At 42.3% G+C, this 18,894-nt stretch overlaps 1 protein-coding gene across 1 annotated transcript in view; it reads right to left on the reverse strand.

The window, feature by feature from the left end:
* Window positions 1-18,894, reverse strand: part of SLC10A7 (solute carrier family 10 member 7) — a 781,895-nt gene that overhangs the window by 691,515 nt on the left and 71,486 nt on the right. The window contains exon 2 of the mRNA XM_085641628.1: window positions 3,926-4,008. Within this exon, the coding sequence (XP_085497754.1) occupies window positions 3,926-4,008 (83 nt within the window). The remainder of the gene's footprint in view (window positions 1-3,925; window positions 4,009-18,894) is intronic.

Consider the following 18,894-nt stretch of genomic DNA (forward strand, 5'->3'; position numbering starts at 1 on the left):
ATGGATATAGCGCCAATTTTTACATATTTTGTCACATTTCCATCTGTACTTATCTATATATTATTTTTCTCCTTTACTAGGTATTCATCCACATTTACTTTTGGTAACTAAAACAAAGAAGTTGCCAATGCCGTAGCTCCACATTTATTTTGATGAGGACTGTACACGTACACTAAGGGCCTCATTACGATGTCAGTCAGAAAGCATTCCAACGGGCTCCTTATCGCAATCATTTCCGACCAACCCAGGTTTGGGGAGTCCGACCAAGCGATTATGATGTTTCCGTACACTGTTCGGTCGGACTCCCATTGACTTCAATGCGAGCCTGTGTTCCGACCGACAACACAGACTACCATTGGAAAAAGGGGTGGTTGCAGAAAACCTTACACCCTGTAGCGAGCACCCCATGGTGCCTGCCACACTGTGCATGGTTGTAAAGAGGGTCCCATGGGTACCCCCTTTGGCCTCAACCGGACACCTCTGGGTGAAGGGGGGCCTGCTAGGGGCCCCCAAAGTCAGTTTCCAACAGCCGTTTCGTGACAGACAGACAGATTCGGAAAGGCTGTCCGAATCAGACACCGTAATATGTTGGTCGGAAACGCGGTCCATAGACCTGCACGATTCGGCTCAGACCGACTCGTAGTCTCCGAATGCCGGTGGAAACCGAGTCGGAAAGACCGAACGGTTACCTTTCCACCGTAATCGGTCGGTCAGAAATGTTTCTGAGTCAGAAACATAGGTTACGACACAGGTTAGGAAAATCCAAATCCCGTTCGGAGCCTTTCCGACCAACTTCGTAATCAGCCTCTACATGTCTGCACGGTTTCAGCAGTCACATACAATAAAAGACACTCGCATGAAAACAGCATCAGCGTACTAGCACATCTGAAGTGATTTTAAGCTTCGATGAAAAATCTCCCCAGTTTATTTTTAATATCCTATATATGGTGTCAATATACATGGTTACTGGAAAGTCCACTCTTGACTGAATGCATGCAAACAATTAAAACAGACTGCCTGTTTTATTTTAAAAATTAAGTACTGTCAGGAAAAATACATTATTTTCCATTTGTACTTTGTGTTGTGGCCCTAACTAGCTTTAGCATTTACTTTTGAAATGTAAACACAAACGATTTTGAGAGTTGCCTAATTGTTATGTTTTATGGATATTTAAGTTGACGTAAACAACAAACCCAAAAAACTGAAGTGAGAATCGTAGCAATCGCTGAGACGAGGCAAGACGCATATACCCTCAATGCCACAATTAGCAGTCCCATCATACAACAAATAATGTGAAAATGAAATTAATCTACTTTTTTGTGCCCAGGTGCAAATTATCTGGCTTTTTCACTAATCTAGGGGTTGCATAGAAGGTCGAGAGCATTTGAAAGGCGTAGTAGTGCCCGCCATATCAGTCCCGAATAACATTACTGTGATTTTTACACTTACTTAGGAATAAGAACTGCTCATTTCTCAGTCATTACTGCAACTGTTTTGCATTGGTTGACATTTTGTCAACCAATAACATATTGCCGCTGATGTAGGACACTGAACTTTAAGGTACAACATGAAGGGTGCTTCCCCAAACAAGCCCTATCACAACAGGAACTGGTCATTGGTGCGAACACAAGAGTTTCATGACCAACTCATGACAACTGGGCAAGCTTTGAGCGAACTCTCTTACCAACTGCCTGAGAGCCCCCCAGTAGGCTTAAGAACTTAAGGGATTTATTTGGATTCAACAGTTTACAAAATGTCATTCTGCACTGGTACTGACAACTTCAAATACTTACTGCTGGATGGACGTGAGCTTACTAAGCTCTCCGTCTTGACTGAGAGCAGTGTTGGCGCCTTCAGTCCTACAATAACAACATAACTTTCCATGCCGGGCGTCAATATCAAATATGATTACAACTTTAATCCTCCTCATCGTGTCATCCGTGGTTAAAAGGATCAGAAGTCATAGCCTGAGGAAGGATGTGACAGGGTCAAGCAGTGCCAAAGGTGGGGTGGCAGAGATCTACTGATAGAAGCACAAGTGCCATACATTTCCCTATGTATTCAAGGTAGTAGGTATAGAAGTCACAAGATGCACTGGTGGAGCCAGAGTTAGGAACATTTGAGTCTGGTCTGGAGCCAGGAGACCAAGTCAGAACTCTATGGACTCAACCAAAATCGTGGTCTCGGTGTAAATAATGAGATAAATCACAGAGTGTACTATATTATAAAATACAATCTAAAAAGGTGCACTGTGAAACAAGTTGTAAGGGAAAGATTTGTGCCGGCATGGGAGAAACCCATCTCAGTGGTGGTTTCAATACGAGTCTCTCGGGGATACTCATTCGTGCTTACTATGCATTCTGTTAATGGACTCAAAGGTGGTGTTATGAGGTAGACCTGTCCTCAAAGTTTGGCCAATACACCTCTGAGCATGTGGGAGATGTATAACCAAAACGTAGTTTGAACAACTGAGGAGGTTCCTCTTGCCACAGCCCTCAGGCTGGAACTTTAGAAGGCTAGAGGCCTATGGCTTTATTTTTTGAAAATACAGGAACATATACGTCTGGAACAATGCTGGCATCTCCTCATTCTAGAAACCCAGGCCTCTGCTTATTATGATGAAGGCAACATCCATGTGGCTGCATGGGACTGGATCTTTGCCATGGGGCATGAATTATGGAGGCCAGCTCCTTAACTGAACAGTCCCCCTGTGAGGGAACTGAAGAAGCAGCTAACTGAATCCTACATGTTGACAGGATTCAGTAAGCCCTGTTATCATCAACATAAAAGAAGCATTATCTGCAAATCCTAAAAGTCATTGATAAGTGTTTGCTGTGATGGGCTCATGGCATTACTTATAAGTAGGGGTGGGCAATATCTTCCATTCCGACCACAGAATTTTGGCCTCTCTGCATTACTCTTTAATGACGAGTTCTGGCCAAATTACACCAACAGCTGCGTGGAGCTATTTTTCTCCTTCCAGGCTCCAGAATATGCAAGCGAGATTTGACGTCCGCTGGTGAGATTTTCTAACATGGGCAGTCACCGGTGTGTGCGAGCGGTCACGGTCAGAAGGCAGCCATTCAAATAGATTTGCTGCCGCTCGAGTCGATTTTCGACTCAAGCAACAGCAAAGTCAACTCGAATGGCCGCGCGCACTTGTGTAATGCATGGTGTCATCGGTGCTGATTTTCATCGCTGCTCGCACTATCGGCACTAAATTGCAGCACGAGCTGCATATTTTCCACCCATTGGCGGAATTCCATGGAATGAGTTTTTCTGTAACTCTGTGGAATTCCATGCAGTGAAACTCTGCAAGTTACGCCCACCCACTACTTATGAGGTGTCTTGCTTTGTGCACCATGTGAGCACAATCAAGCCCAATAGCAATACTGGAGCCTTTCTTTTCTTGTTTGTTTTTGTTTTGTGAAAATGGCAATAAATAATTGAAATACAAAAAAACACCACTGTCTGAGAGGGATCTACTTCATCACTGCAGTCCTTACTGGTCCATTGATGGAATACTGTTGAGACATCTTGTTTGCAGCAGATTAGAATTAGCTGCTAGTTAGACATCCAGCTGCATCCATCGCCCTTTTCAATGTCTTATAGAATCCCATAATACTAGACAAACTAGTCAGTAACCCATCCATGTTATATTCTAGATTACAGAGACTATATCACACGAATCATTAGTAGAATACAAAACAAAACAGTATCGCAATGCTGGCATGCTTACCATAGATCAACGGGTACAGTGCTTTCCTTTTTTGTTGATTAATTCAATTTTAGATTGAATAGGCTGTTTAAAGCAGCAGCAAAACACAAACAGCCTATACTCTAATCTTGCGATATCAAGCCATAAGACATTAATTTATTGAAACCCATTTTGCACAGTGGCATCCGTGATTTTTAAATGTCTTACCTCGGTTTTTAAGGACAGTCCACTGTTAAAGAATATAGCTGAAACTGCAATGTATGTTATGGTGATCTCTGGCATCAACGGCCCTGAAATGGAAAAAACAAAAAAGTTATTACTGGATGAAAATTAACCTATTTCATTGGGCGAGTATGGGGTTAATGTGGAGGCTGTTCAGATACCTCATCATGATATACAATGGTTTCAGACACCCTACATCCCTCTCTCAATCAATCATACCTCTATCCCCCTCATTACCATCTCTTGCACTCCTGGAGCCAATGTGTAGTGGGTAAAGTGGCATTAGGAGTGACACATTCTCTAGGTACACCCTAGTGTCGCAGAGTTCGGATTCGTGACCCGCTGGCACTAAGGACTTGGTCAATGTGTCAATAAAATCAGAAACCGGCTGGATTACAACCAATTCCCAACCCACTGAGCATAGTTTGCGCAAAAGGTGTGCCTGTAACAATCAGTTATCAGTCCAATAAAATGGGTAAGAGGCAATTAGTAGACACTAAAACTCTCTTTTGTAAGGGAATACAACACTCAAAAGCACTAGGGAACAGGATATTCAGATGAAATGTTATTCTAATCTACTGCAGGTAATATGAATGAGTCAACATCCAAACTTGCAGAACGCATGGCTACTCAGAGAGTATCCCGGCACTTATTCTACTGCAGGTAATATGAATGAGTCAACATCCAAACTTGCAGAACGCAGGGCTACTCAGAGAGTATGCCGGCACTATAATATGAATTGTAACCACAAATAAAACAAACACTAATGTAGAGAAGCTAGTTATAAGTAATGGAACAACTGAAAACTAATTCTAACAGTTATTGCATTTTATAGTTCTAACACCCTCTTTGTGTTATGCCAGTTCTCTCAGATTAGCAAATAAGCTTATTTAATTCTGTGTTTTTAAGGTGGGTCACCATGGCATACCTGTTTTCAGAACAATAGATTCTTAGTCTTCGATCTGGATAGCAAGCCTGCTAACTTGGTCACAAGCTGTGGACTAGCGCATAGCTGGAGAGTCACCTATTACGGCCACCCGATACACAGCAACCTTCGACTGGAATAGGTGCAGAAGTCATACCCTTCTTGTCTAGCATGCAGTGTGAACCTCTTTCTAACCTATGGTTTGACACAGGAGGTTTTATATGATTTTGTCAAAGGATTTGTTGCAAACTGTTAATATAAATACTAAACAGACTTCAGTGAGCGAACTGGTTGAACAGTGCTAGGATAAACATTAAACATGGCTTAGCCCAAGAGCTTTTTGAACACTTAGAGTAAATCATAAACATTAGGCAGCAAAGAGTTCTTGCAGTCAGTAACTTTCCAGCACCTCTACACTTTAGAAACACCTAGTAACTCTATGCTCAAATTAAAATGTTTAAGCATAAGGAATGTATTTGAATAGGCTTGATTCTCACTATTTCATATTAAATTTGCAGAAAACTTGAAAATTCTAGGAACTTATAGTTAGTAAAACCACAGTTACTATCACTTGTCATTCGCTGGAAAAATTCAGAATTCTCAAACACAAAACCAACTTGCAGCTAATCTTATCATCTCAATCAGAATCTTCCTGGATGTCATCTAGCCTCACAATCACTTAGAGAGACATCTTCAGCTATGTATTTCAAGAACAGACTAACATTTTCCAAAATGTCTCTATACTACCTACTGGATGTGGACTTCCATGACAGAGCAGTAAAAATATGTCCTGTGTATTGTTTCTTCTTGGTAAGATTATAAAAAGGCTTTCTGGTAGTCTTCAACCCAAGACCACAGAGAGATGGAACCCACCTTCCTAAGAGACACAAATCTGCATTGCCCCAACCGCATATGACACCTTTCTCACGAACTTCCCTCCAGCATCTCAGAGATCAGGGCTCGAAAAATCATAAAAAATGCACTAGACCTGCAGGTCTAGTAACCTACAAAATCTCCTCGACCCAACTGAAATGCACTTGACCTCTAATCTGAAAACTGAGCAAATGTGACATGTTAACAAGATTTAAAAGCATTTTTATTGCTCATTTACTTTGTGAGCAATAAAGATGCCTTTAAATCTTGCTATCTTGTCGTTGCTGGGCTTTTTCACCAACCTTTCTCCAGCATCTGTGAGACGCTGCTGGGGTTATACTCCTCCTTCTAAACAAGGTGTAATACCAACTTTAGAGTAGTTTAAGTTTCACATTCATAGGCATACACATTGCAAAGAAAGATTCTGCTGACTAGGTTTTCCCTTTGCTGTGACAGATCCACTTCGCACACCTAATTATATGTGTGTGCATGAGAGCCATATGTCAAGAAGAGTTTGAGCATATCAAGGAAATAAGATCCCTTGGGTCTGGGAAACATACGTGTTTCTCAAAGGAAAGGGAGGTACCTATTAAACCTGCTTTGGTTGCAGGAGCCATAATTCAATATGGGACGTGAAAGTAATGATGGCTTTGCCATTCTGTTACTTCAAAGTCACGTTTTCATGCAAAAATGTTTTGACCTCACCCATGCCGAAGGCGTCTCCTCCCCGCCTCCCTCCACTTCTTGAATGTCAACCAATGTAATTCTGATAAGTAGTCAGAGCTCATGTGGATCTGCAAGAAACGGGTCGGGATTTTGTAATTGTTGAAAAATAAATACGTCCCTGTGCCACTAATTCAGGAAATGTAACAATCGGGTCTCAATGTAGCATTGCAGGCCTTTGTTTTTTTAGTCATCCACAGGACCCCTCCCACTCCACAAGGGGTGGCTCATTACTGTCCGCTCTATAAAAGCCCAATGTTTTTCATCTGGAAGGGAGCCCCAGTCATTGATCACCCACATACGGATATTCCAACCTGCTTTCCATCTTAGGAGCCTTCAGTTTTTCTTATTCTTTTTTTATTTTTCCCTCACCATATGAGGTTAAGACTTTGCAATTGTCACCTCTGAACATCCTGTTGTAGCCATTTTAACGTAAGAGACTGAAACCGGTACAACAACTTCGGAAATACAACCATCTTCATTACTGTCATCCTGCCAAGCTACAAAATGAATTTGCCTTTTTTTTATCCACGCAGCTGAGTTGCGATTTCCTTGATCGACTTAGTGTTATTGGCTCTGTACAACGTTTCCACCTGACAGTGTCTATATATCTTAGTGCCTGCCAATCCCGAAAAGCAATCGCAAACCCCTTATTACTTCCTTCTGCTCTGAATGGAGTGGTTTAGTACGTAAAACCTGGAGTGTCGATCTTGAATCTAGAAACTTTAGAAAAGCATTCAATTTTGCGACCACAGGTGTCAAAGAAACCCTATAAAAAGCTTGAATTTGTCAGAAAAGGACGAGTTTATGTTCCTCTTAAAATATTTCTATTATCTTCAAGTCTTCATTTGGTTTTATAATGGCTGCCACTGGTTCTACCAGCAATGCAGTCATCAGAAGAGATAAGGGGCAGAACTGTCTTTTCACCTTTCCAATCGAATGCCCTATTGTAAATTACCCATTAATACTTTGCATTTTGTTTCATTCAAAAATCGTTGGTGGATCTAAAAATATTGTTCTAAAGACTGAGATTATTAACTTAAATATTTAGAAATATAAATACAGCTTTTAAAACGACGAGCAGTTGTTTTAGATACTTTTTACTTGGGATCGTTATCCGTTAACTCATTTTAGGGTGGGACTTATCGAACATTTTTCATCATTTCCAAGGGTTGGAAGGCACAGAATGACATCCTCTTTTGCCCATCTGGTAATGTTTCTTTGAAAATCACTATGCACTTTAAGTTTTCCTGTAAACTTTCAATTGTCCATTGGCCGTTTTTTGCACCTATCCTTAAAACAAGCTAATTTTGTTCAGAACAGGCCAGCTTCTCTCTTTGTACAACTCCTTAGTACTCCATATATTTTGCTGTTAGCCGCATTTTGTCTGGTGCAACCAAGACCCATGATAGGATAGATGTGTAAATTTTAATGTATATTTTATGTTTATTTCCTTTTTATATTATTTTTTTATATATAAAGTTTGTATTGCCTTTATGGTTTCTACTGAAAATTGACAAACTATTCCATTTATTAATACTCACATTTTAAACCTGCACATATCAACCAGATATTATACAACTTTTGTAACTAAAAGCAAATGTTTAAGAATGCCTAGATGAAAATTAAATCAAAACAACGGCAGTTTGTGTTAATAAGCTAGCAAAGGGGCAGAACTTTTAACTACCAAATTTAAGTGTGATGTATTAGGCAATTTGTGAAGAAAGTCTAAAAATGTTAAAATTTTTCAGTTAAAAAAATAAATAGGTATACCTTTAGAAAAAACATAAAAAGTTTTATAGCTTGTATTATCTACACGATTTGAGGGTACTGCACTTTTCATATATTGTAACTCTGTATTAAAGGATGCTTCGTATAATACTAAAATTATTATTCTTAATATTTTATGATGTTGTGGGGTTGAGGGTACTGCACTTTTCATATATTGTAATTGTATTAAAGGATGTTTTGTCTGTCTAATACTGAAATTATTGTTCTTATGAATATTTCATGGTGTTATGGGGTTTGGTAAAATCACTTGTCAAAAGTCAGTCTGGCCACTTTTATACCTAAACCTTTCAGAGCAAAACTAAATCATACGATAAACAGAGTAAAGCAAAACAAAATTACAAGTTACGGCTATGAGAACCCTCCTTTGGACAGCCACGATGTATCATCATTTTCAGGACTGCAAGATCTTTGTGACTTTGAACCACACTATCAAGTAGTAAAGTTTCAATAGAACACTGTGTCGAAGTGTTTGAATTTTATTAACCCGTTCAGATATTTTTTCAAATAAGAAATCCTTGTACAGTACGCTCTGAACGTTCGAGCCATCAATTGGCCTTTTCCTGTACACTTTTATAAAACAGGCCAAGCACGTTTTATGAATGGCAGACTGTTGAGGCTGGAGTCCATCAATGCTGACTGCGGATCAATGGCTTGGTTCAGCTCAGTGAGTGCTGGATGCTGCCACTCTGTGACAGGTAAATACTTCTTCATTCCACTGCACAGCTAAAGAATTCATTAAGTAAATACTGTCCCTCTAGAACAGCAAGTCTTTCACCAATAGTTACATGAAGCGCTTTAGAGGTACATGCAGCAGCACCACAAGATAGGCTCTAGAATAAATGTATCACCTTGACAATAATTATTTAGTATTTAATTCTAGTACTCCATGGTAAGCAAGTTCAATTGAAGCAGATACACTGCAGATACAACAGGAAGACAATGTGCTCTTCAAAAAGTGTTTAAGGAAAGTCATTACTCGAATTCCTGTTTCAAAAATTACCTAGATGAGTTGTAGAGGGCCAGAAACAGAGAAGGGATGCCTTCCGAGGCAAAGAGTGACTAATCCAATGAATTTCCTAATCGCAGTATAATCTAGCCTTACAGCAAACAACTAGGCTGGCAAAAACAGAGTGGGCTTCAAATCACTTAGCAATAGGCCTTTATATTTGGAAGTTGAACACGCATTGCGGAGGAGATTATATTCAGGGAAGACTTTACTTTAGGCTGTCACACTGGCGATACCCTACCTACCGTTTTGGCCAACCCTAGGATCAACACTAACACATCCAAGAGACAAACACAGAACACAAGCAGAACGCAAACAGTATCCCATAGTTCAAAACTAAAGACTTGGTAGAAGCGCCTCTGCAAAAGGACGCATGATGATGCGAGATAACATCTCCGACAGAAGAAGACTCCCTTTTTTATGGAACAATAAAAAGATCACAACCAAGTCAAACTCATACATGAACCAAAAACGAAAGTTCCAAACGAAATGTTGTATGTACTCAATCCACTACTTAGCACATAAAAAGACACCACAATTGAAAAGAAACCACTTTATATCTGAAAAGATTCACGAATTTGTACAGGAAAATATGTTCACCTAATATTGTACTTATATCCAGCATGTGGTCCACTGCCAAATAAACTGGGTAAAAGTAGACACCAACCACAAGGACACGCTAAGCGTTTTGTGGAATACCAACCAACATGTCAGGGCACACCTTAGCACAACAAGCAGACTGACCACTTAACGTGGCAAATGGCATCCAACCCACCAAATGTGGTGCATGAGTATGCATAGCAAACACAATGACCACAAAATATGATGCATGGTGTACAGACCACCCTTAGCTGCACGCAGGTTGGTGCAGCAATGCACATAACTGCCTGGGCTACTGCATGCATTGTTCCACTAACCCTATAAATACAAGATGCACTCAGCCCTGCACCTCTTTAAACGGGGCCCCACAAGACCAATGTACATTGCCCATCAGATGTAAAAAAATGTGCAACTTCCTAGGTCCTATGCACATATAATTTCCCCTTAAAAACAACAGCTTTCACAGCACTAAATGCAAATGACACAGAAAATGAACAACACAGACAATGTCCATCCATTCCAGTCATAAAATTACAAGGAATCTGTAAATTCAACACAATCTGCTTGTCCAAATATGAAGGAAATCCAGACACATTACAGCACCTATGTATGTGATGCATTCATAGCACAAAAATGTGGAACAGCTGCACAAGCTATGTCACCTTTTTTTGGATGGTGGATTATTAGTAGGGCTAAGTATGCACCTACCACTAGCAATAAGGTCACCAAGACAATATAAGGTTCAGTCAAAGTCTCAATACATTTGCCCCTGGTATAACCCTTAGTAGCTGGCTGAAGCAGGCCGGTTTAACTCAAGAGACGGGTATGTAAAGCATTTAAAAACACCAATACATTAAATAAATAAGACACAACACACACAAAAAATCCCACACCAATTTATAAAAATAGGAAATATTTGTATCTTTAAAATTACATTAAAACGACAAGAATCCAATATAGGGAACCGGTGATACTGATTTTTTGAAGATTAAACACTTTCTGGTGCTAAAAAACATATAGCGCCAACCTGGGACATCTGGTCAAACATGACTGGGACAAAAAGTCAAAGTTTGAGGCTAACCGCGATGAAGCCCTGGTCAGATACACTAAGAAGGAGGCCCCGGTCAAACTTTTACCTTCACAGTTAGAAACGTTTCTGGAGGATTATCTCTCGTGGGCAAGCAAGGCATTTTGTCATGCCGGATTCACAGCAGATTCGCCGGCTTGGTTCAGAGGGTGCCCCCTGTCAACTCCTGGAAGTCTTATGCTCTGGGGTTTTCAGCAGGTCGAACCTGAAACCCAGGCCGGGTCGCAGCAGAAGGTAGCTAGATTGACTCTCGATGTTGGGTCGGTCCAATTATGGAGCTTTTTTCAAAAGTTGCTGCAAACTTCTGGAACTTCTTCCTGAAGTTCATCTTGAGGATTTAAAGTGTCCAAAACACAAATCCAAGGGTCTAGAAACTCTGAGATGGTCCATGGAATTTTAAGACTACAATGTCCACAACACTCCTGGCCAAATCCTTTAAAGTCCATTGGACGCACTCCAGGCTGGGGACTTCTTGAAGAAGATGGTGCAGGAAAGCTCTGTTATTCTGTTGCTTTCAGAGAGTCCACTCCTTAATCCTTTTTGAAGCAAGGCAAAGTCCCCAGGGCTGTAGTTCCTAGTGTGCAGCAAGCACAATCCTTCAGATTGCAATCCTTTGGGGTGCAGATCAGGGTTCCAGCACAGCAGTCCTTCTCCTTGTAATTTCAGGCCACAGATCCGAGTTGCTATGCAGCTCTCACATATTTATTCAATGATTTGGGGCAACAAGCAGGGGGGATGCCCCTGTCCAATGAGGTGCAGGTTGCCACCCAAAAGCAGGACAGCTTCCTCCAAAGTGTGGCATATTCTTGTCCCAAAATGTACTGAACTTTAAAATTCAAGACAGAGAATTCCTCTCCTGGAAAGTAAGACCTGGCTAAACCAACCTCCTGGTGTGGCTCATTTCCATCAACACTCCCCTTCAAGACCTTCTGCAAATTCCATTCCTGGGCTTGCCATCTGGCTGGGGGGTGGGTACAGAAAGAAGGGGTAGGCCTGGCATTCCATCCTGCCCATTCTTTGAAGCCCAGTTTGGTTTACCCAGTCCCCTTTCTGACCTGTTCTCTGCAGCTGCTGAGCTCCCCGCATCTGATGACCTTTGCTCTATGCAGGCCACTTATCACCTCATCAAAGCAGCTTGGCTGAGCCTGTTAAGGCTGACCAAATGGGAGAGGCTACTAAAAGGCTGGATTTTGGCTCACAGAACTTATTTTCTGTACTAGTTATAATAAATTCAACAGTGGCAAGTTGTTGGATTTATCATTGACAATCTTTTAAGTCATTGAATGAAAATGTTAGTTTCTTCCTAGCAATATTTACACTTAAATAAAATATACCAATGTTAGCCTATGGAGCAAATATATCCGATAGGGAAAAACGAAAGTGGCAGTTTTTTAACCTCAACAGGGCTTATTAAACATCTTCGATAATGTCCCTGCTTATAGTTACAAGGCACCACACCCCTATATGTAGAAATAAGGTGGATTATCACTTTGGAAGTACATTTAATTCCAAAGTCGATTTTGCATATAATTTTCTTTTAAAGACAGTCTGCAAAGTAGGGCTGCCTTTACAAATGACAGGAGGCAACACAGCAGTGCACATTCCAGTGCAGGAAATCTACTGGACCTCTAAACCTCCCTGCCCTATTATATACCAGGGACTTATAGGTAGTTTGAATCCCCCTTGCCGTATTATATACTAGGAACTTACAAGGGTCGGTCATTGCCACTTGTAATTATATCTAATTACCATCTACCTTTTTTTCTTTTTTTTTTTTAATGTATTTGTCAAAAGCGGAGCAGAACATTGCATTCAGGCCAATGTCATGTGGCATCACAGAGAATACAATAATCAAACATGATACATATGGGTAACATAGTTTACATAAAGAAAAATAATAATAGTACTACTAGTACAATTTTGTTTTGTTTTTAATCAATCAACAAACTTTATTCAGTTTTTTCAGATAAAACCATAAAAGTCATACAAACATCTGTAAAACTCCACGTATGTACAGAATAACGAAACAGTGTGACCATTGAGAAATAATTACAATATGATAACATCCCACTATCAGAATTAATCACAGATTGACCTGAGCCTGATGGCGGCCCTTAAAAAGCTAAGCATATCCAATACAGCACCATTTGAAAGAAGTTGTAAAAAAATAAAAGGGGGTCTCAACCTCCTATAACAGGCCTTTTTAAGAATAGGAATAAATCTGGTAAGTAGGAAACCATCATGGTTGTTTTTGATCCCTAAAATATATGGTTCAATGGTTGGTACTTTTTTTTTTCTTTTTAATCTTTTTTTATTATCAAACAACAACGTCTTCACAAATCCACATCATATTTGGGAGCTAATATACTAAGCAAAGAGTTATACATGATTGCAAAGGTCGAATACACAGTGACAAATACAAAATATTTTAAGGGGGCGTGAGTTGGTCGTCCTCGTTTAATGGCGCCGGCGGGGAGCATATGTCTCCCCTGTATGAATTCTAAGGACCCCAGACCCTACTCCACTTCCCGGGACACGCTCTGGCAATGTAAACTGACTTTTCTCTGAACATACACCAATCAAGATCTTCCCTCCATTTCCCAATCCGAGGCAGCTGCTGTGCACCCCAGTTCTGCGCGATGTTTCTTTTAGCAATCATGACTGCCCACGTAGCCCACTGCTTGGTGCACGAGGTGAGGTCTGTTGGTTCCCATATATTTAATAAACATCTCCGTGCCTCAGGCCGCAATTCAATCGCAAGGACCTCACTCAGCTCACGGTGTATGGCGGTCCAGTACCAGAATGTGGATGAAGGTACCTTCCCTCCTGCACTGGCGTATACAGTCTCCGTTTACAGCCCTACCCATATGTACCAATCTGGGACCCGTTACGCAAGTCCTATGTAGAATTTTAAGTTGCACCAATAGCAATCGCGCCTGGATTGCCACCACCCTCGGAGAGGAAATCGCCTCTTGCCAGTCCTCCTTATCCAGTTCAAGGCCATCCCTCTCCCATTTGTTTTTAAGAGCTTGGAGTGGGTCTTCCATGTTATTGATTACGTTTTTATATATCAGGGAAATAGCTTTTTCGGGTAAGTGACCGTCCAGGATTCTATCTTCTAGCGGAGAAAAAGGCGGCGGGGTGGAGCCCGAGGTAAGGTGGGCCTGAAGAGCATGCCCAACCTGGAGATGTCTAAAGTATTCAGAGTCCGCCAGACTATATTGTTGCTGAAGAGAGGTGAATGAAATGACACCCCCCTCCCCCCGGTCCCAAAGGTCTTTAATTTGGGAGATGCAGATTAGATCCTTTAGTTTGCCACAAGTTCCCGAGCTTTTGGGAATTCCACAAGGGGGTTGCTAATGTAAGTCTACCGTTCCAACCCAAATACTTATGTACTGTGTGCCAAATGCGAATTGAGTGAGAGGTTGGACCAGTCAAATGGTATCTACCAGGTTTAGAATATAAAACCCTCCCATGGTCTCCCCCTGGGAGGAGCCATCGGTCCATTGCGTATCCAGGATCACCAAGGACATACGTTCCATGATTAATGGCGGCTAGATAAGCCGACCAATAATATTTTTTGATGTTGGGGAGGCGGATTCCTCTATCATACCAATTCAGAGTTAGTTTAGCTAATGCAATCCGGGGGTAACCTCCCCACAGAAGGTCCCTCTGGAGGCTCTCTATTCCCCTAAAGTAGGAGGTGGGGACTGGGTCCATCGAATTTTGGAGGGCATAAAGGAACCGTGGCAGGGCTATCATTTTAAACAGAGTTGCTCTGCCCAACATTGAGAGTGGCAGAGCTTTCCAGGCCACTATATCTTTTTTCAGTTTTTGCATAGGAGGTAGAAGATTATGGGTGAAACGGTTCCCAGGGTTGAGCGAGATGAAGATGCCTAAGTACTGGAACCCGTCAGTCACCACCTGAAGAGGGAAATTCCTTGGAATTTTGGGGGGTGCCCCCTGTAGTGGGTAGAGAACAGACTTTGACCAATTAACAGTGAAGCTTGAATATCTCCCAAACACCGCCAGAATAACAAGTAAGCCTATCAAAGAGGCCCTCGGGGAAGACAAATACAGCAGGATATCATCTGCGTATAGGGATATTTTATCCTCCCAACTTTTTGACCAGCGCAATCCACGGATTACTGGGTCTTTCCTGATCCACGCCGCCAGGGGCTCGAGAGCCAAAGCGAACAAAAGGGGCGACAAAGGACACCCCTGTCTCGTTCCCCTACTCAACTGAAATGTCATTGAAGTGTGATTATTCACCACTACCCTGGCCAAGGGATCAGAATACAATAGCCGGACCCAGCTCACAAAGCTCGGGAAAGTCCATTTTGGCTAGTACTGCAAAAAGGTACGGCCATTCCACCCTGTCAAAGGCCATGGTGGCATCTAGCGATACCAATACCGCCGGTTCCTGGATAGTCACTGCCCTACCCAAGACTCCACGGAGTCTGCGCAGGTTTAAAGCAGTGTTACGATGCGGCATGAAACCAGACTGGTCCGGATGCACCAAACTATCAATCACCTTCACCAGTCTGATCGCCAATAACTTTGCAAGGACCTTAGGTTCTACATTAAGCAAAGATATCGGCCTGTAGGAGGCACAACTAGTCCTAGGTTTCCCTTCCTTATGAATAACTACTACATTGGCAATCCATTGATCAACGGGAAGTACACCATGCTTCCTACTGTTCTCAAACATCGAGCGAAGATATGGTGCTAATTTATCCGGCAAGAGCTTGTAGAGCTCAATAGGTAGACCGTTAGGGCCCGATGCTTTCCCAGAGTTAATCGCCCGTATCGCTTGGGCTACCTCGTCATTAGAAAACTCGGACTCCAGATATTTCCTGTTTTCATCTGACAGTTCAGGGAGCGAGATGTCCCGAATCAATTCGCAATTATCTTCCAAGGAGTAGCTCCCTTCAGTGCTATATATTTTTTTATAATACTCCACAAACTGATCTGCTATTTCCTATGGCTCAGTGACTGGCCCGACTCCCTCCACTCGGGCCCATTCCTTCTTATCCAACCATGCTATCAGTTTTCCTGCCTTGTCCCCTTGCTCATAGATTCTACTCTGTGTTTCCCTACCTTGAGCCTTGGCCCTATCCGTCGCTATAGCCCGGTACTCATTTTGTTTAAGCTGTAAAAGATGCATACTCTCGGGAGTAACTTCCGCTTCCAAATCTGACTCCAACCTCAACACCTCGCCCTCCACTCGTACCAGTTCCTTCTGTTTTTCTTTTTTCTGACCTGCTATTAGGGACAAAGCTTGCCCCCGAATAACCAATTTATAGGCTTCCCACAGGTTTTGAGCTGACTCCACAGTGCCCTCATTTTCAAGGAAGTAATGATCTGTTTCTTGAATCAGTTTCTTTTGGATGCTAGGGTCTCGAAGATACTATGAATTTATAGGGGCAAGTGTACCTGCACTCCCCCGCCCAGGACGATGAGTGTCCAGATCAGCGAATGGTCAGAAATACCCCTACCTAGGTGTCTTATTTCTCTGATACTAAGTGCCAATGCCGCTGGAACACGTATATAATCAATACGTGAGAGGCTATGATGGGCGCTCGACAAGAAGGTATACTGAGTCCTATCTGGATTGTAAGTTCTCCACCCATCCACTAATCCCATCGCGTCAAGAAAATCCGGCAGCCACCGACACGCGGGTCTAATGTCTCGTGGAGGGTGGCGATCCAAGGTGCCCGATACCACTGCATTAAAATCTCCCCCTAAGATGAGGAGGCCTTCCGGGAAGGACAGCATGATTGCACTCAGGTCTTTAAACGTCTCACTCTGGAGGCCAGGGGGAACGTATACCGACACAAATGTGACTACTCTCGCCTCCCAAAGGCCAGAGACACCCACGTATCTACCCCTATTATTGGACCAAGTGGACTGTGGTGTAAATGGGAACGAGTTTTTCAGTGCTATGCCCAGTCCCCGGTACCCGGTTGTGAAACCGGCATGAGCCACCAACTTATACCCTCCCCTATTTATGGCCTTACACATGTTTCCGACCAGGTGTGTTTCTTGTAGGAGGATGACATCCGGGGACTGTCTCTTTATATATTGAAGTACCATGCTACGTTTGAGTTTATCCCCGAGCCCGTTGACGTTCCAACTGAGGACTTTAATCCCCGTTTCCCACTGTGTACCCTTTTGGACCTATGCTTCCGCACCGCTCCCGCTCTGTGCTATGTTATGTTGATGTCGACAAAACAATTACGAACCTCAAACGAAAACTCTCTACTAGTACAAACTTAATATCAATATCTACACATTTCTACTAACCCTTATCTGTATTCTCCCAGCCCCCCCCCCCCCTTGAGTTCGTGTGTAAGTATAAATCTACCCGATATAGAATTGAATATCTTCAGAGACCAAACCCCTCTGGCTTTAGCCAGGGCCCTGTCCCTTTCATGGGTATGCTTCCGCACCGCTCCCGCTCTGTGCTATGTTGTGTTGATGTCGACAAAACAATTACGAACCTCAAACGAAAACTCTCTACTAGTACAATCTTAATATCAATATCTACACATTTCTACTAACCCTTATCTGTATTCTCCCAGCCCCCCCCCCTTGAGTTCGTGTGTAAGTATAAATCTACCCGATATAGAATTGAATATCTTCAGAGACCAAACCCCTCTGGCTTTAGCCAGGGCCCTGTCCCTTTCATGGGTATGCTTCCGCACCGCTCCCGCTCTGTGCTATGTTGTGTTGATGTCGACAAAACAATTACGAACCTCAAACGAAAACTCTCTACTAGTACAATATTAATATCAATATCTACACATTTCTACTAACCCTTATCTGTATTCTCCCAGCTCCCCCTCCCTTGAGTTCGTGTGCAAGTATAAATCTACCCGATATAGAATCGAATATCTTCAGAGACCAAACCCCTCTGGCTTTAGCCAGGGCCCTGTCCCTTTCATGGGTTTCCCTCACAATCGCCCACCAGTCTGTCATTTAAGGAGATTTTGACAAACTCCAAGCCCTGGCTAATGCAAGCCGAGCGGACACAAGAATGACTGAGAACAGGGACCTCAGGCCCAGGCTCGCCTCTTTATATCCCAACATGATTTCCATAACTGCTGGAGTATAATCTAACCCCAGACGTAAATTCATGGTATACCTGATCTGGTGCCAAAAAGTCTCCAGATTGGGACAAGTAGCAAACATGTGGACTATATTAGCAGCATACAAGCCACATTTTGGGCACTTGCCCTGATCTCCACCCCAACTTCCCCTTTTTTGGGCCCAGCTAGCGATCCTCTCTGGAGTATAATATAGCATGCAAATTGTGCGAAACTGTTGCACCTTTAAATTAACAGAATGTATTGATCTGTCAAGAGTTTCCAATGCACAAGTAACTGCTGTGGGAGCAATGTCTGAGCGGAGGATCTTGCTCCATTTTACCGCCAGATGATCACAGCCATCCATCCTAAACTTACACAAGCATCGGTACATGATGCTAATCACTGATTTCCGTATATCCCCATGCAGGCCTGTCCACACCTCAGAGCTCGCTACTATATTTAGAGCCTGAGATCTCCGGAAATAATGCCTGAGCTGGAAGTATTTAAAGAACATCTGGCGTGGGAGTTCAAACGAAAGTTTTAAGTTTTCACATGACCGGAACCCATAGTAATCATATAGGTGACCCGGACAGTCGCTCCCATAGCTGGCCCATTGTCTACTAATTGGATCCTGAAAAACCTCTGGAAACAGCGGGTTGTCCTATAGTGGAAGCTTTTCATGCATGAGAGAGAGAGCATGTAGGCATAATTTGCACCATATGTATACTATATCCCTGATAGTCTTAAAGCGAACTTGCTTAAAGTAATAAGTGCAGTTAGTTCTGTATACAAACATTCTACTATCGTTGCCTAACACAAGACGATGGCAAAAGTCTTGTTTGTCTGAGGTCATGAGGC

This window comes from Triturus cristatus, chromosome 2_2 (assembly GCF_964204655.1).
Source record: "Triturus cristatus chromosome 2_2, aTriCri1.1, whole genome shotgun sequence".
In the NCBI taxonomy this organism is placed as follows: Eukaryota; Metazoa; Chordata; class Amphibia; order Caudata; family Salamandridae; genus Triturus; species Triturus cristatus.